The 19,834-nt window shown below is 48.5% G+C and overlaps 1 protein-coding gene across 1 annotated transcript in view; it reads left to right on the top strand.

Moving 5' to 3' along the window:
* LOC128724130 (potassium voltage-gated channel subfamily KQT member 5-like) overlaps positions 1-19,834 on the top strand; it is an 85,816-nt gene that overhangs the window by 43,363 nt on the left and 22,619 nt on the right. Inside the window, exons 13-14 of the mRNA XM_053817895.1 lie at positions 910-980; positions 14,344-14,471. Of these exons, the coding sequence (XP_053673870.1) occupies positions 910-980; positions 14,344-14,471 (199 nt within the window). The remainder of the gene's footprint in view (positions 1-909; positions 981-14,343; positions 14,472-19,834) is intronic.

Below are 19,834 nucleotides of genomic sequence, written 5' to 3'. Positions count from 1 at the left end.
ATGGTTTACTTGGATCAAAAGCGAAGGAAAGGTAAAAAAACAGTAAATTGAACTTGTTTATGAATTAGATAATGGATTTCATGGTTCAAAGCGAACATCAGAATTAGCATTTCCACCGATAAGCCAAAAATTAAGCAGACCAAACTCAATCCCGACCGGCGGGAGCCAATAAATTACCTACCGCGATCGTCATCATTCATTTTGCGCTGATGGTGAGAATATGCTCATCAAACCAGAGGCAACCAATTATGCTGCCAACGACGAGGCGCTTACGAGGAAAAAAAATAGTAAGACGAAGGAAACCCCCACTGCGTACGGTGCGGCTCGGCTAGCGAAAAATGTTCTCATCGCTCGCAATTTATTTTCCCTTCTTGTAAAGCAATAAATTAGACTAGCATTAGAGCGTATTTTATAAGGTTTGAACTTTCCATAACTCAATTTCTAATTACGATTTCTCTCTCTTCTTCTTCTTGCATCCCCCTTTTCCCGTGTTGTCCGACCCGGTCCACGCTGCCGTCGGTGCCGTGTTCTGAAATGAATTCCCCATCTTCCCCTCAAATGTCCTGCCCCCAACGCTAAAATCCCCAACTCCAACACCCACGGGCGACTGGTAACCGCCCTGCGACGATTCACCGGCCCTCTGGTTTGTTCATCTTCGAACCCACACGGGGTCCCGGGCGTTTGGCAACGTTGGTGAAATTTGGCGAACGGCTCTGTTTGTTCAAAATTAATTTTAATCTGCTTGCCAAACCTCCCTGCCGCGCGTGTGAGAGGATAAAAAATGGAAAACCAAAAAAAAAAACACACAATAATATAAATATTCCCCGGCAAATTTGCTGGCGTGAACGCACGGCGACCTGGTGCTACTGCTGTGCGGAAAACCCTCCACCGATTTTCACCGGCCGGCAGACGAAGACGAGGAACCGAGATGTGTACAGCTAACGAATCAACACAAGGGGGCCATCAGATTCATCCGGAAGGTAAGTCCTATTGGTTACAAGCGCGCCGACCAGCACGATCTACGCTCGGTCATGCATACATACACCTCCGTACACCTTTAACGGAGTTTTCAGCATAATCTTAGCCCCCGTGGGTGAACGGGAAATTCCCACGGTTGAAGCGTAAGCTAAAGCGTAGTTGTTTTTAGTGAAAAAATATCCCCGCTAGCACCACGCTCGGAAACGATGCGGGAAATAATTTCATACCGTTTTTGTTCCTTTCCGCTCGGTGTACCGAATTCGCTCGTTCGATATTTTAATCCTCGCGCGTGCACACTCCTGCCTGAGAGAGTAAAAAACTGCCCCGTGTGGGCGGGAAAGAACCTATCACGTGAGACGTGCAGTTGGCACACACTTTCCGGTGCATGAGCGTTTTGTTGCTTTCATTTCCGGTCCTTTCCGTGGGAAGAAGTAACTGGAACCATGCACCAAGCCGTTAACTGTGCATCGCGGGAAAACATTGTGGATCAAAGGGAATACATTTCAGGTGCATATTTGCATAATGCGATTGACCAAAGGATACCAACCGGGCGCGCCAGCTGGCGGTAACTGCGAAAAAACCGAGAACCGACCAAACGAGGAGCAACGCACGGTCATCAAACGGTCATGCTCCACGTGCTGTTGCACTTGGTGTTTTTCTTCTTCTTTTTTTTCTTCTTCTACTTTTTCTTCTTTCACAATAATCCATTCTCACTTCCGGTCTCCTTTGCGCCCCCCACCATCTCTGAAACCGTTCTCCAAACTTGCAGATGAAGTATTTTGTAGCGCGCCGCAAGTTTAAAGAGGCCTTAAAACCGTACGATGTGAAAGACGTCATGGAACAATACGCCGCCGGACATGTCGACCTGCTTGGCCGCGTGAAAAACGTTCAAACTAGGTACAGCCATCACCTTGCGCCTTCCGGAGGGCGCCTCAATACGCCCACCTTACGCCCTTCTCTCTAACTCTAACCGTACATAAGTAGTTTTATTATGTTTGACTGTGTATAACCCAAATGGCAAGCAACAACAACAAAAAAACCTCGAGAAAAATAACCAACACATAACTGCTCACATCCTCCCCGGTTTTTGTTTTGTTTTCGGTGGTCCCACAATAACCCGGCCAAAGCCTCGGAAACCTCCTACTGCATCAATGAATCCGTTCCTCGTTTGCGCAGCGTGCCGCCAACTTACTTTATGAGTTCCGTCACAACAATACTAACCGCTTTTTCCCCAAACACAATGTCCCCTTTTTTTTTCGCCCCACTACCGTTATGAGTGCCATTACTGACGTTTTTCTGCCACCAGAGTACCGTACCGTTTTTTTTCTGTACCGTAGCTTGCCAACTTTTACGCCCACCCACCGAATAATCTACACCCACTCGACACTCGTATGGTTTTTCTTCCGCTCTTTTGGCTGTTCTTGGGCCCGTATTCTTTTTTTTTCTTCTGTATCTAAGTATCTTCCACACTTCATCTACCGTGACCCTCGCGTCACATCACACCCGATTTGGATGGTAACGAACACACGGAATGGTTTTCTTTTCTTTTCTGGCGCAACACGACACTCTTTTTCGATGTCCTTTCTTTGTACCTACAGCAGCATCTACTCTAGAGCGTGCCCTTGCACGCGTCCGTGTGTCTGTACGTGTTTTTATTAGGTAGTATATGTGTGTGTGTGTGGTTGTGAATGTTATCATAGACCAAACCCGTTAGATTATCATTCACCCCGGCGATGGTGGACCCATTTTCCATTCGCACACCGCGCGTTTCTACAAGCGTGTATAAATTATTCTCCCACGCTCAACGATGAGTTTCCTTAGCGGTTTTTTTTTCTTTATTATCCCCACCCTTTGGTATCTGGAAATAATTTTCAACTCAATTTAGCTCGTTGGCGTGTGTGTGTGGCTTTATTCCTCACTCTCGAGGGGTTCATTAAAGATGTGTATTTTTTTTCTCAACAGTTCGTTTAGTTCTGTTTTCCATCACTTCCGTTTCCGTTTGTCTGTCGTGCTTCCTCATCCGTTACGAATTCTGCAAAACTTTCCGAGCGGGGAATTTTCTGCGATACGCTTTTTACGACTTTTGATCCGACAGTTAGACCCAAGCTTCAAGCGGGGGTGTATGTGTGCGCTGCAATGTTTATTTCGCGCGATATGGACAAGTAAAACCCCAGGGTTGTGCTAAAATTTTGCCCGCCCTTTATTTAAGGCGCGCGCTCGTGTGATAAATCTATCACTCGATATGTCGCGTTAAATGAGCCGTTGTGGACATTTTTTACGAGTGTTTTACACACTGTCTACACCGAGCGGGCCGATTGCGGCGCGGCTTCTTTGATTGCTTGGCGAAGCGTTGACACTTAAAACCGTCAGATTCGCCCGAGGGTTTCCATGACAACGGCTGTACACAGAGCTAGGCATGGGGGAAATGGAGAGAGAAAAAAAAAACAAGAACGCCCGATTTTACGGTCTCACTAAACGTGCCCGTAATTTGGTGAAATGGCAACGGGTTTACGAGCGCAAATTTGCTTCCCTTTTTTACGACACCTCTCGCGTGGTCCTGGTGACGTTGGCAGTCGGTTGGCACGTTAGTTGAAGAAAATTAGTACGATACCCGGTCCGGCTTTTCTTCGGTGCGACAGCTCAAGAAGGTGCCAAAGCACGACGACAGGGTCCGAAAGTAATGAGGTATCGACTGCCACCCCGGTGGTGGGGCGAGCTGTTTAAGAAAGCACCTTAATGGCTGTTTAGTTACCGCCGGATGAGCTTCGTTTCGAAAGACCCAACGGTACCACCGCACGGATGATTTGCGAAACATAAAAGCGGAAGAAGCCGGCTTATTGGAACGCCATTAGCTGGTCGGTTTGCTGGATCGATCGTCCGATCCGCAGGCAGCCTCAGGAGGGACTAGTAAAAATAACCGCTGACCCCAGGAGGGCATTACGCTGACCCGACAATTATTACGGGTGGTGGATTCCAGTCGTTCCGTTACGTTGGGAGGAATCGATCTGCTTGTCGAACTCGAAGCCTTGCCGAGCTATGCAGGAACGCTCACCGGTTACCATTAGCATTGGGCAAAAAAAAAACGAAGCATTCGTTTCTTTTCTCCATCGCTTCCGTTTGACTGCCCCAGCTGAACAGGACTCGCCAAGGTCAGCGGTCACAGTGACCAGTCGTGACCCATCGTGGTCCGGAGAAATCTTCACTTGGTGGTGGTTTTGTTTTTCCCCCAAGATTATTCCGAGAGTCTCGACGGGCGTATGCAAATTGAACGTCGCCGGTTTATTCGTCGGCGCCACCACAAATCCAATCAAACGGCCACTCGGATGACAGACGGACCGGTTGGTGCGACTTAGCTCCGTCTGGAGATTAGCGCCCTATGATACATTGTCGGTTGGGTTTCGCGAAACGTATCAAATCCACGCGTTCGGTGAACAAAGGAAGAAAAAAATATCCATCAATAAAACATGCGAAACACCAACCGAATTTCGCCAGCTGCCTGACATAGGAAATTTTTCTCCAAAACGGTAGCCCACCATTGGCTACCGACCAGACGGGATGTTACGGACCTTCGTTAGGCGAGTTCAAAGCGAAAGCTTTAGTGGAACTGGTCCGACACAGACATAAAGTTGGATCTGTCAAATTTATGTCCAAATAAAGTCTCACCGCAAGCGGAAAAGCCTCCAGGTGAACTGGCTGGGGAAGGGCGCCGGTAAGACAATACAGCGCGCAGGAAAACAAGAGAGGTCCTTATCATGTCACGAAACTGAACAAACGCCACACCGGAGGGCAACTGCCATTTGCCGGAGCCTCTCTCTGTCAAATTGGGGCTTGTTTTCCGGGCGGGTTATCATTAGCAGATGATTCATAGACATTCCGCCTTCCCGCACAGCTTCTCGCTCGAATATCCGGAGCTTATCGCGTGCGGATTTCAACCATCGGATGTAACAATAAGCATCATGTTTAATGGAACAAAACCCACCCACCTTCGAGAGGTGCTGCTGGAACGGTGGGCCGGAAACGAATAATGGATATTTATTCAGCAACGGGAGAGAAGCCAAACTCCAACGGTGGAAAGTTAGAAACGGCATATTTAACGAGGAGATGCTGCGCGTCATTTCAGCTGGCTGGGTGGAATTAAAGCGTAAATTGTGCCACCGAACCGATGATTGTATTTGATAAACAAACCGAGCTCAATCGCCCTAAAGGTTGTTTGCTTTAATAAGTGCACATCGGGCTGTCAAATCGCGTGCCGGTGCGCTTTCGCGTTAATCTGCCTAATAATCCTCGTACGTGAACAGGAAATCATTCCATCACGCACCGGTATGAGGCGGGATTTCTATCAAACGATTTCGAGCTTGGATGGAAAGCTTTAAATTCATTGCCAGCTGGCGTGTCAACTCGGGAGGCCGCAAATGGAGCGACGACAGTTATGTTAGCTTTTAAGGATTCGCAGAAGGGCGCCTTTAATGTCGACGAGCCCGTCGAGCGCGCTTATTAATGGAATCGGTTTCGCTTTACCCAGTGCGCCATCCACGTGTCGTGCTGGGAAATTCGACGCACAGGGAAAACCTTTTGCACGCTCACGGAGACGCGCACCAGCTCTTGCGAGCTGAGATCGGTTTAAATTTTCAGCCTCCCCATCGTGAGGCTTTATTTTTAGGCTTCATCCGCACACACACACACACACACATATGCCCCAGCGCACGATAATGAAGTGCGCACCGCGCTGGGATGTAAATCTTCAAAGCTCGTGCACAGCGCCGTATAAATCACGTGGAAATTGGGTATCATCGCTGGAAAATTGCCCACCCAGCGCTCCCGGGCCAGGCTGCTTGTTTGTGTTTTATTTTGCTGTGTTTATTTTCTGGGTCCCTTTTTTATCCTCGCTTTCCTGCGATCGCCGCCGAGAAGGACGCGTAAAAGAAAGGGACTGCAACCGCGGATGACCCGGCCCGGTGGGTCCTTTGTTTGGTTCGGGGCTCTTTCGTCGGAAAGGATGCCCCACGGGCCGACCAACCGACCACGGGCACGGTAATGGTGGCATCCATTTTTTTTTTGTTGCTACAATCTTCGCACCATTTAAGCTCGCGTTCAAGGGCAACCCGGAGCCGTCACTGGCCAGTCACTGGCAGCTCCCCGTTGTCACTGACAAGCCTCGTGGGCGACAGATATGACGAGCGTACCTGCTTAAACCACCCAAGCCAGCGTCAGTGCCCGAAAAATGATCACGGGCTGAGACGCCCGGTGTAGGTGGGATGCGAACGAGCCGCGACATTACGCCCGGCAATAATCAACTGGCAACCGTAACGAGCGCCACCGGATGTGTGCCAGGCTGCTGGAAAAACCCCTTGGCAACAGATCCGCCTGATCCGCGGGTGCCACCGCCTGCCATCTCGCAAATTGGATTCATTTTCCGCTACGGTGGAATCCGTTCCAGCGAAAAATTGCACCCAAACCGCGCGCACGTCGGTGGCTTTTCGTGGTGACGACCTTCAAGCCGTCGTTTCGCACCCTTTACTACACCACCGCCACCACGCGTGTGTGTTTGTGTGTGATCTTATCGCGCCGTCAAATGGGACTCGACAACGAGCACCAGTGGTCGATTAAACCTCTCCAGGTTGAGCCGTCGAAACAAAAACCGTCACAAAATGGCCGCATGTAGGGGGGGGGGGGTGGCGCGTTGCCCAAAGGCAGCACCGGTGGTACTGCACTCGTGGCGTCATTATCGTCGACCTTAAACGATGGGACCATCAAAAGCCATGAAGCCGTAACGGCAGATTTGAAGCCATTAAACCCGGTCACCCTTACGCTCGTCGGTGGAAGGAAACCAACCAAAGCGAGAAACAGATAGCGAAAGAGTGAAAGAGAGAGAGAGAGAGAGAGAGAGAGAGAGCGAGAAAGTGGGGTTAATGTTAGACCATTCGCTTCCCTTGTTTATCTGCAGCTGGTTTAATTTATGTTGTACATTTTATGATCGCGAGAAGAAAGAAAAGAAACCCACCCGAGCGTCAAGTTCGAGCGGCAAATTGATCATCATTTATTCATTTGATCTGCGCACCGCTCGCCGGGTGGGTGGATTGGGTTAAAAGGGGTTAATGAGTAAACGGGTACCTTACGCACGAACGGTCCGTGTAGATTGTGTTCCGATGGAAATGCAAACACGTTTGACGATGAGTTACGGGGTTTGGAGCTCAAGTTGCAGACTTCAAAACCGGTGCACTCGCTCGATAAGATCCACGCTCGTTTGTTGATGCTGGAACTGATTTGCATGCCGGTTCGACAGTTCGACGAGGGAACGGAGGTTTATTTCGGCCAATAATTAAATCAATTCAATTCGATTTCGATTGTATCACGCCAATGCCATAGCTGGGGTGAAAAAAAAACCAAACTCCACAACAAACAGATTTTCAATTTTAAGCCCTCTTTTCCTCGTTTCGGGTTTTTTTCCTACTACCCGCCATTTACTGCCGCGCTTTAAACCATAAAAATAGCCACGGACTTATGTATGTGTGCGCACACATTTGGCTGCGGCGAAAGCCGAAACAAACTCATAAACCAGCACCCGGTGGTGTGCCAGGCGCGGAAAAGGGGTCGGTACTTTCACTTTGAGTTTTATTTTTTTTATTGAAAAATGCGCCGAAATGCCCATTCTCCGGGGAGTGTAATTCAATCAACCAATTTTATGGCCGTCTGCCAAACTGCGTCAAGCCAACGAAAAAAAAAAAATATGTACATTGAAACAGCCCACCACAATCCGATCATGCAGGAGAAGTGCTCTTCGTTCGGGTGGTGTGTGTGTGTGTGTGTGTATGTGCTTTTTTTTCTTCTCTTCGTTGCGATGTTTCTCTTCGCTTTCCGAACCCGAAGAAAAACCGGCCGGTGCTTGGATTCCCTCAACAAAAAAGGGAGTTGTTTTTTGGTGGCGTTTTGTAGCTTTTAGCCTTCCTTTCTGCTATGAGTTGCCCCTCCACAACGAGCGTCATCTCCAAGCACGGGTTTTTTGGCACATCCAATAACGCTCGGTTCGGCTTATAAGCCTCTTCAATTCGGAGAAGTGTTCGTTGACTCTGCCAACTCGCAGAGGTAGGCGAGGGCCCACCTTTTCTCGCATTGTGTGCACATTATCTCGCACGCATCATTAAGTTCGATTATTTAGGGCCTTTTCGAAGAAGGTGTAGCGGTTCGGTCATGTAATGGAGGCGTCTGCGTACACCGTACGCACCGTCGTAAGCCGATGGAGGCGCCTGGTACTTTGTTCGCTCCATAAGCTGATGGAGACGCCTGGTACTGGCACAGTTCATAAGCCGACGGAACGCACACGTGCGGTTCCGTTTCGAGTAATTGAGGTTTCGAGTGGGCTCCGAAAAACGCACACCACGAATCACGGGAAGCACTCGACATGAAAACAACACTTCTTCCCCGGCGGCGCTCTCGACCGGAACGGCAAACAAAAATCGACCGTACGTGAGCACACGGGTCGGTTCCTTCTCGAGTCGCCTCTCGCTGAAGCCGAAGGATAAAAGGTATGTTTATGGTGTAAATTTATTCATAACACCATCACGCCCACTGGATTGACAGTTTTGTGTGACCCTCGCCGCAGCCACCACACGGCGCCCGATACGAGGAAAGGTCAGGCCCGGCCGGATTTCGTGATGTTGTCCTCCATTTTGTCCTCTCTAAAATGATAGCGCCTCCGGGTCGGTGAAATCTGGCCCGTGTAAACTTGCCGCATTCGGTGGAAGATTACCAAATTAATATGTGCGGCAGGTCGTGGGAAAAATACCGAAACCCCCTGAAAAGCAGATTAGGGCTTATTAAATTAAGGACTCCGAGGCGTGTGCGGAAACATCGTTTAGCTCGAGGCTCCATCGAATACACTGTATATTTTTACGGACTCAAACTCATGTCAAACTGGAAACGATTTTTTTACGTACTTTCCCTTCACATTGATTGGGTTCAAGTTTTATGGAACGCCACCTTTTGGGGAGGCGTACTTTTGTGCGATTGACAAATTTGTTTGCCTTTCCTTCACGTGCAGCTCGCGAATCGAATCCGATCGAAATCTGCACACCGAACAATGCGCGCCATAAAATGCGAAATCCCGCACACTAAATCTCACGCTTCGATGACCATTCGCTGATATAAAAATACCGTACAACGGAACAGGGTCACCCGCAAGGCCCGCAACCGATCGTAAAGCCATAAAGGGCGACCAAAACCCCAGCCCCAAACCGAAGCCACAAATCCCACGGTCACCACGTGCGAAAATAGCTTACACTTTTATAGTGTTTAATCTTTGGCCATGGTTCGGTTGGTCGGTGCGATTCCGATTATGTCCGATTCGTGGGATTTAAGCGTTTTCTTGTACGATTGTGAAAAATGACCATGGCCGGCCGCCGATTCGCGGCAAAGTGGTCGTAAAACACAATCCAACCCCCGCATCGTAAAACGGGGGTTGGTTATCGGCGGGAGTGGCAAGAGGACACATCGGTTTGCAAAAAAAAAAAACACCTCACGTCGACGACACAGCGTGGAGTTAAAATTGGTGAAAACAAATGCACATAAAAACCCCGGCAGGCACGTCGCATGGATTTTGAGTGTGAATACGGCTTAAGCTCATTCCGGTGTATGTACTGTTAATTGTGTTATCGATGGTGACCGGGTCGGTGGGTTGCAAAACAAAATTCGACATCGACGACGAACAAAGGCTCTAAAAGGGTCGATATGAGCACACGTTCGTGCATCGCATTGACTGAAGATCGGATCAATTTTAATGAAGCAGGAGAAATAAATTTCAATCCAATAAATGCTTCTGTTTTATGAGAGCTTTTGCTCTCGGATTGTATCATCGCAAAATCGCGCGATTTATAGTGCCATGCTGGGATTGTTTTGGTCCAGAAAATTCGCCAACATTGACCACTAAAGCTGGATCAAAAACCGTAAAAAGAAACCGCAACAACTTCCAACACCTCGGGATCACACCAAACGTGCTGTTAAACGTCAACAATTTTTGCAACTCCCATGTTCGATTGGATCATGTTTTCCCTCATTATCGGCAACAATGTTACTCCCCACGCACACACCTCCCCCCCATCACATCACATTGTATAATGTCCACCCACCCCAAACTCCGTTGCAAAACTGCACTTCCTCCCTAGCCATCTTTCACCCCATTGCGCTCTCTTTACCCCTTTTCTAGGTGTTCTAGCTGCTCGTTTCCCACTGGATGTTGTTTATCGTTGTCGTGCTGTCTAATTGTGATTGTTTGGTTACGCTTTCTGTACACGTATCGATGTGCGTATGTGTGGCTGTGTGCCGATTAGTTAGTTTATGTGTTTTTTTGTGTGTGCGTGTGTTCCGTATGTGTGTTCCGTATACCAAACACTGATTTCTATCTCTCCGCAGTAGCATCAATCGACTCAGTCCAGCTCAACCACCTGCAAACCCCTCTGTCCAAAAATTGCCTCGCTGATTCAATCTTTGTGTGTGTGTGTGTGTGTGTGTGCGAGTGTGTGCGTGTGTGTGTTTGTCTGTGTAGCTATCTATCCGTTCCATCTGGGCCGTGAGCGAACACAGCCCGCGCGCAGCATGCCACCGTCCTGCCCTTGTCTCTCTCTCTCTCACTCTCTTATGCCGCAAAACCACCCCCAATACAAATCCCACCCAACTCCTCGCAGGGGGTGGTGTTCCTTACGGTCAAATGATTACAGGCGCTTCAGCCCCACCCCCCGGAAGGGGAGCATTTAACAGCATTTTGCAACACACTTACAACCGACACCGTCACGTTACACCCTGGGAAGCTGGCTTCATCGTGTGGTGGCGGGATTGTTACGGCTCAATGATTCGAATCAGTGCAAAATAAATCCGATCCCCACAACGAAGTAGGTGTGGGGATGTGGGTGTGGGGGTGTGAAGGTATGGTGCCGGGCACGTTCATATTTGAAATTTTAAATGGTGTTGCTTCGGTTCATGAACTGGTCGAGATCGCACCGCGAACCGTTCCCATCCGGGTGAGTTGGGAATTTAATCACACCCGTTGATGTCCCGGGCCAAAGCGATCATTAATCATTGCAGGCGTGCTTCATTGCAATATTCATGTTTGATCGTGTTCCACCCTCTCTCTCTCTCTCATTCACCGGGTCGGTGCAATCGGTGGTCGCCATTAAAAATAATATATTCATGCTGAAGTGCACGCTTGCCTAAGCAGTGAAGTTTGTACAACAAATCCCCCCCGGAGGGGAAATTAATCCGTGGGGAGTGTAAATTACAATTTTAACACCCACACCGCCGTAATCCACCCTCGCGAATTCGAACCTCCCCCCCCCGACCGGTTGAGTGGTAGGCAACAATTTGTTTCCGTGCGCTCGAGGAAACGTTACCAAAGTTAAACAAACCGCTCCATTGCACCGTGTCCCGGTGCCCGTAGATCGCCTCCAGGTGTCGATGCAGCAACCTGTACCGGTTAGTGCCAGCACGGGGGAGGATAGGACTCCGTGAACGTTACCCAATTCGGTGGACGGTACAATTGAATTAATTTCTGGCCTCCACAATTCACCCACCGAGCGATGGGTGGAGCTCCCAAACGGGATGCGAAACTTGCAGGATTGCTGGCTAGGATGAGCTATTTTCACCCTGCGCGCTAGTGGATTCGCCGTGTAGCCAGATTCATTGCCTCTTGTAGTGGTGGGTTCGGTGTAGAACGTGCCAAAGAAGATCACCGACACAGCCGACTAGTTTGGGGAAGAGTTTTTTTGTTTTCGCTTTCCCGGAAAAGCTTGACCGGTGCAAAATCTTGGCAAAACTTTCGCTTCTCTCTCTCTCTCTCTCTCTCGCACGGCCATGCGCAAACCCGCGGCCAAAGTTTACCGTCCAAGCGCACCGTCCCTGTTTTGCTGTTGCGCCAGACAAACCCCAAAAACCCAAGCCCACAACACGCTTCCGGGTGGGAGTAAATTATTCATAACCTCCAACCGGATGCTTTGATGCGCATAACAAATAAAGCGCCAGTCGGCCGCTCGAGCCCCGGCAACTGCTTGGTTGTTGTCGGTGGGCGCGCAAACTACCACGGTTGTGTCGTCCTGTCGGCCTTTTGCATACCCTCTTGCTTCTTGCCGTTGTGGGTGGGGGTGGGGGGAAATGGCGAAATTACAGTCGCAAAACAGCACGATGGGATGGGAACTACTAAAAATGGGGAAAAAAAAAATTTGCAAAAAAAAAAAAAACATTACCGCGCCACTCGGAGAAAATCTGCCGGTTGACTCCCGCGGGGAGCGCAGGAACAGGAAATGAAAGTTAAAAGCAGCGCGCCCGTTGACCGAAGTATCACTGAATTATTGACCAACTAGTTGGAATCGCTGCGGGGAACACTAGCAAAGTTCTCGGCTGCACCGCGCACAACGACGAACATTCAGTCCGTGGCGTGAGCCCTTGGGTGATGTAGGTCAGAGACGCGCTAGCCACGATCTCGGTTTTGTGTTGGAATCCTTCCTTCTCTCTCTCTCTCACACACACACACACACACACACAGCTTCACGACCGGTCCCTTGGATAGGCTTTTCCTCGAGGGAGCGCTTCACGACAAACATAAACACGCTAGAACACTGCTTCAGCGTGCTTGAAACACAGCTCCGTAAGACGCACCAAATCGAATAGGGCAAGGAGATGGATGGAAAAAAGGAATTATACGAAGCAAATATTTGCGTGTTGGCGTATAAATCATCGCAAAGTCGAGTTCCGCGGCAAGACGACCGAGACCATCCTCAGCTCTCACGGTCCAACCGGGATGTGTTTACCGAAAGACGCCGGTTCGTCTTCGTCGTCCGGTAGAAGGGCGGTCGCTTATTACTTCCATTACCGGGGGAACGCGAGCGAGTGCAAACACTGCTCTATATGTGTATAAATTTGAAGCCAACCGGTAAACTTTGGTGCTTTGGTCGACAAACGATCGGTCGGTCGGACGAGATGGGTCGGTGAATGACAAATTGAAAGCACACGGCAGAATCATCACGGCGTCCCAGTGGGCCAGATACGCGTCGGTTCTGAAAGCTGCTTTCGTCTTAATGAAATACCCAACTTGTCGAACCAAGGATGAAAAGGACGTCTAATCCGTGCCAGTTTTAGACCCACTCTAGCCATTTCCTCACTCCTCAAGAAACGCACATCAAAAGGAAAATTATAATCGCCCCAGTCAACTTTTCGATTGTTCTATCGAGCACCCGTTAATTCTGGACGCATTATTCATTCCACCGCCTCCAGGTAGCCATTAACATCGGCTAAACCAGCACCAAACAATCGATAGCGGGTTGCTTTACACGATGTAGCACTTGCACTTGGCCGGGGGACGTTACAAAAGGCTCCAACGGATCGTTCATTCTCGTTGTGACCGCTGACCAGGGAAACGAAGAGCATTTAGCTTAGCTCGGCAAAAGTCTCACTGACTCTAGAGTCAAATATACTCAAGTGTACAGAGGGGGGGGGGGGGGGGAAAACTCCCTCCCTGCTTGAAACTTATTTAATAAAAGTTTTCTAATCACCGTTCATAGCAGTTGGTTTATCGAGGAAGGAACCTTTTTCACGGAAGTTACTTGTGGTTTCTATTTAACAATTAATCAGCGGTTGGTTGAGGGAAATTGAAATCAAGCGCTACCAGCAGCTTCGGTGCACGTCGTGAAGGAATAAAGTCGACTCTCGACCTACGCTCATGTCGCTTATGTCGACTTTCGACGTTCAGCGATCTCGCGTATATGCATTGATTAAACGCTTCGTTCACTAAGTGTAACGAATTGCGCTCTGTGGCATATTAGATACTCATAACACTCTTTCTTCTATTCTCTCTTTCTCCCATTTCTTTCACTTTCATTCTTTCTCTCTCTCTCTCTCTTTCTCTCTTACACACGTACACATGCTCTCTGTTCTTCTCTCTTACCGTCACTGTAATGAAAAATCTACTATCGCATCGCTCATCCGACGTGTTCTGTTCGTTTGATTTGTTTCTGTTTCTCTCCACTCTGCCGAACAAAACTTAAATATGTACAAAACAAAACAAACAAACAAACAAAAAACTTGTGCAATATGTAATAACGTTGATGTACTGTAAACAAAACTACACCTGCAAACTATTTGACGCGTGAAAATGCTCCAACTTCACCTGAACTCCAACCAACGGAAACTCTTCGAAACCCGATCGCAACGCAATGCACACCCTTCGCACGTATACATACTCCCACGGTCATACATACACAAACACACATGTGCATACTGACACTTCTCCACCCACCTTACCCCACTACCCACCTTTTCTTTCCCCCTGGCCCATTCTCACGCCACCCAACACCGCCCCTCTCTATATGCGGCTCCTTCCAATAGCTAAAGTATTTCGTGGCACGTAAAAAATTCCGCGAGGCACAGAAACCGTACGATGTGAAAGATGTAATGGAACAGTACACTTCGGGACACGCGGATCTGCTGACCCGCGTCAGGAACCTACAGTTTAGGTGAGAGCACTCCTACTCTTTCTATTCCGATTTGCTACATACCGTTTCGTTCGTTCATCCAATTCATTTTCGTTCTTCTTCTTTTTTTTCTCGTGTATCGCAATATTCTTCTTCTGTTTGGTTCGGTTTTCGAATTTTCTTTCTTCGTCTTCTTCTTCTCTTTTCTTTTTCGGTTCTCAACGGCCATGATCCGTCCCATTTTCTTAATGATCTTCCTCTCGTTCTCTTTTTCGCTCTTTGTCATTATTCATTACTCTTTCTATCTCTCTCTCCCTTTCTCTCTCTCTCTCTTTCTATCCATGACTTACTTTTTTGCTCTTTTTTCGCACCGGCTCGTTCTTTCGCGAAGCCCCATGGCTGCTAAGATTTTTCTCTTCTTCATTTTCATTGCCACCGTTTTCGTACGCCTTTGCCTCTTCTGTTTGCGCCACCGGTCCCGCAGGCTGCCGGTCCCGCAACCCTAGCCGAATGTGAAACTTCTCGAAGAGCGAAACTTCAGCTAAGCTCTGCTGCTTCATTATGCATTCTTTTGTGCACTTGCAACGGCCACCGAGTCCTTCCCCTTCATGGCCTTGCTGCGGAGGACTTCGCGGCCCACTCTGATGTATTGATTTTCGATGATTGAATACTTTCCGCTGCTTACCTCCGTTTGCTAGCGATCAGCATCCCTCCATTTTTTTTTCTTTCTTTCGTGAACATGTTTTTTTTTATTTCTTTTGTTTCGTCAGCCTACGCCCTAGGCCCTTGCCGACGACGAGCAGCACTCTTGGGTGCTCATTCCCACTTGGGTTGCGATCGGTTTGTGGCTTCCCTGTTTCCTTTATCAATTATAATTTTGTGCTGTTTCGTTCCACACCATTTTTTTTCCTGTTCCGTTGTTTTTGAACAAATGGCCGTCAAAATGCAGCTTCCATTGGCAAGGATTGACCCTTTTGTTTTTGTTCTTGTGTGGTTATATATATATATATTTTTTGTTTCATTTAAAAGCGCTACCTCTATGCCGTTTTTTCGTTGTTCCGAGATTGCGTGTTTTCAGCTCGTTCCGAACCGATGTGTCGTGTATATTTATTTTTTGTACAAAATTTTACCCGATTTGTTCTTGCGTTCGATTTACTTTTACGTACGTTTTATGAACGATATAAAACAAATCCCACCCACACATATAAGTACATATATATCGTAAATATTTATTCCGTATCAGCAGCGTTTGAATGTGTATGCTCATTATGCTTTTCTTTTGCAAATTGCAATATGGTAACTTACGCTATGCCATACCCTTAGAATAGACTCGTTTACAGTTGTTTTATTTCACTAAATATTGTTTTTTCTGTACCGATTACGTGATGTGCGTCTCGTTCGTTACATGGAGCGTTTGAGTTGATTTTCCATTTCCGCGAATACGTTCGCGAGCGGATAGTTATGAATGTCATTGATGTGTTTTTGGTTTTGGTTTCGGTTTTCCGTTCCGTTGTGCTCGATCGGAACCGATCGGTTTTGCAGTGTGTAGTGCAGGCTGTCCGTTGTTTTCAATTATAAACCCAAACAAGCAAAAAAAAATCCATCCTCCCTGTAAAACGCGTGTAATGCGTACTAAAATCACATCCCCGTGGTCACCGTCCGCTCCGACGGGGCCGAGTTTAAACGCATTCCAGCGATATTAAAATTGAAGCAAAATTTAAATCCAAAGACAAAAAACAAATCCGATACAATGTTCAATGTTACCGATATATTTATTTAGTGTATATTCATTGTGAAATGTATTTTACGTATTTTGTCACATTTTCGTATTCGTAACCGATATATTGATATACCGTGGATGTGTATTTGGTAATGATTTGTATGTTCCAGCCCCAATTCCTTAACGCTCCCAATCGTCGTTCCCTCGTGAACCAACATTGATTCGCGCTCTATATTTCACAGTCCAGCTCAGCAAGGGTACGGTAAAGGCAAGCACGCATTTGTGCGTGACGATGTTCGCAAAAAAAAGGACACCAAACTCATACTCATCAATGACGATTCAAGCTATGCGCGTTTTTGATTGGAAGCTAGCGCCGCCGTTTGTACAGTTTCGTTGCGCGTCGATCAGTGATTTTTCGTTTCTGTTTCGTTTGATTTTTCCTCCCACACCTCCCACATCCCCTGACCTTCGCCCTCCCCCTCCCCCCCCCCCTTGTTGAGGTCAGTGCGACGTAGTGCGCGCGCGCGCAGTAGTGTTGTTGGCGTAGTACTGTTTGACGGCTCGCAAGCGCTACGATCACTCGCACCTGCCGATCGATCGGTGGCTTATCGCGACAGGATGGCGGCCCTGTCCTGTCACCTGTGTACATACGTAATAGCCGAAGCCGGCGCTGTATTTTTGAGCCGTAGTTCCAAGCGATCGTGCCTCAGTAGCTCATCCAGCCTAGCGTAGTGCAAACAGACAAACCTGATCTCCGAGCAAGGGCTCAGGCGAACGCGAGTACCTTCTCAGCAGACCTCGTACCCCGTACGGAACACACATCGGGTATCCGCTCCAATTTGCCCCAAATCACACCCCATCACGCACTCGTACACACGCACTCGTACACACACACAACAGCAAGCAAACAAACACGCAGCAAACTACAAAATAAAGCACCCCCAACGAGTGCCTGCGTAGGGGTTGTTTTTCCTGCCCTTCACCGCGAATCGCAATGTAAATAAACACACCTCACTCCAGAGAAAAGGCACCCCTTGGACGCCCTATCGGAAAAACAAGAACTTCGCTCTTCACCCACCCCCAACTCGTTACATGCCAGTTTACGAGGAGCTTGATTCGGTAGTAGATTGGCAATTGCTTCGCGTGCCCTCGCGTGCCCGTGCCCGTACCCTTTTTCCTGCCCGATAATCGCGTGTGTGCGTCGAACGACCGTGCGACAACACTTCGAGTAAATCAGCGGCAATGAGAGGTTTATGTTGCCTTGTCGAAATAAAACCGAAAAAAGGAGCCCCTTTTGTGCTTATGTGTATGTGTGTGTGTGTGTGCGTGCACACGTACGATCGGGGTCTTCGCCTCACACGCACCCGGGCCAAATGTTTACCGAAGCCAAAGCGGCGGGGGCACGAAACTGGAAATAAAACACTTCCAATCGAGGGCGGTTGAGATTCAGATTGGCAAACGAAAAAAGCAGCCGGAAAAATCTAGCCGACTTCCCGCGCACTCGCCCCGATCTTCGACGGCTTCCGATGTTCAAGAGCTTGTGCTATTGTGCCTATTGTTCCCTCACGCTGTCTCGCATTTCTATTTCTTGGCTTCATTTCGTTCCTCCGACATCCACGTAACGCTTGCCGACACGTGCCACTTTGCTTTCGAACCGGTTACTGCCTATTGCCTTGCGCATAGAACACGCTTGCTGTCACCCGTTGAAGCTTCCTGCTTGGTTCCTGCATCTCCTGCTTGTTCTCCCCCCACCCCCCCGTTTCCCACCTGTTGGTGGGAGCAAATAAACCATTTTCTCCCGATCCTGCCCCATTGTAGCAGCATAAAGGATGCCATTTTTTTGTGTGTGTGCTTTTGAATTGCCTCGAAACGGGTGTGTCTTGCTTGTCTTGCTGTCCCACGTGCCACATCGCTCGTCGGTACCGCGAGCGAGTGAGAGTCCTTGCCAGGCGCAAGGACATGCACGTACAGCCTCACACCGAATGCAACGAACGAATGATTACATGACCGATTACCGACGCATGCGGTGATAGTAATAGGCTTACACGAGCTGAAATCGAAACACAGTACACAGTAACGTACTACAACCTCGCCGGGTTTGGCAGTAACGGATCGAAAGGTTCTAAACAAATGGACACATTTCCCTCAGCAGATGGTCGGCTGCTGGACTTGCTCAAACCAAAGGAAACCTAATCGGATTACTGTACCGCTCGTTTACGATAAACGCGCTACGGTGACATACCCAACCCAAGCCCAGGTGGCTCTTTTGATGTGGTCAGTCCTTGTTTTGCGACGTGATCCTGCGAAACACCGTTACACCGGATTCAACTTGTTGTTGTTGGGACGTGTAGTTTTGTTTCTCTGCTTTTTAAAGCCCTTAAAATCGCCTTCCAGGAGCGATCTGATTACCATTCGGGAACGCCACCGGAAGTGGTGGTCTCGCAAGCGAAGATCACGCGAACCAGCCCCATAATTTCTCCGCAATGCGATTTAATTAAACTCGGGCGTAAATATAACGCGCTAAACTTAAAAATACTACCACCCTACCGGCTTGATAACACACATTTCGTACCGTTTTTGGTGCGGAGAGGGAGTAAAAACAGTAAAGCTTCACGCGAACCGTTTATCGGAACCCTCGGATGAACTTTTCGTAGGTCCTGGAATTGAACGGAGGGTCGCTTGTTTGTTTGGCCACTCGTGCTATTTTTTGTTCTGATTAGGCGTCTACAAAGCCATCGACCAGGCCAATAACAAATTCGACTCTCCCTTTAAACTGCTCGCCTGTCTCCTCGCCTGTGGCTTGATTGGCCTGGCATGGTTGTAGGAGCAGCTCTGCTTCACCCGAAAGCCCCAAAGACCGCTAGTAGCTCACCGAAACTCACGTGTTATGACAGCTTTCAGTAGCGTAGTTTAGTTCGTTTCCTGTAGCACCCCTGCTGATACCTCGCTCTATGGCGTAGCATTTGGCTTTCCACTTCCAGGCGTAGCACGAGAAAAAAAAGAGGGAGAAAGTTTTCAATTTCCAGCGCGCGTGGCTGTAATGTGCATCGTACGAAAAACAAAGCCCCTTCGTATAACCCAAAAAAAAGCACACACACACGCGCGCGCTTTCGTGTACGAAGTAATCTCATGGCTCATCGAAATAAAAGAAAATAAACACACCTCCATTTTCGTCTGTAAATATGATCACGCTAACACGTAGTAATAGCTGCAGGGTAGAGTTTTTGGCCCCTTTATTCACCCCTAATTCCTGAGCCTGGGTGTTTGCCGGGTTTTCCCCACTCCATCGAAGCCCGCGCTGTATCGATGTTCATTTTCCCTCCGTCAACTTTGGGTCCGAACTTTACTTTCGGGAAACCCACGGTTCCGGCATCCGTAGCTTGCTTCGTTCGTTTTCCGACTCGCACCGCCCCCAAATTCCCGGTATAATCATCGCGCACAGGTATTTCGCATGGTCGTTTGCTTTGACATTATGCTTTTGCATGCTGGACCGAAATTACCGCCACTTTTTCCAACCTGCTTTCGTTCTGACGCTGGCGCTGTAGCTCCGCTTGCCTATTTAGTTGTCGCTATTTGCCAACAAAGCATCACGTCAAACTGGCTTCCGGCGTGCAGCCGATCCGCTAGAAGCTTCCTCGTAAATGGCTTGCGTTTTTGGCCCGCTTTTAGATTTGTTTTCCGGTCG

The sequence above is a fragment of the Anopheles nili genome, chromosome 3, assembly GCF_943737925.1.
Source record: "Anopheles nili chromosome 3, idAnoNiliSN_F5_01, whole genome shotgun sequence".
Taxonomy (NCBI): domain Eukaryota; kingdom Metazoa; phylum Arthropoda; class Insecta; order Diptera; family Culicidae; genus Anopheles; species Anopheles nili.
Note: the sequence above shows the minus strand (reverse complement) of the source record. Positions and strands in the feature narration are given on the sequence as shown.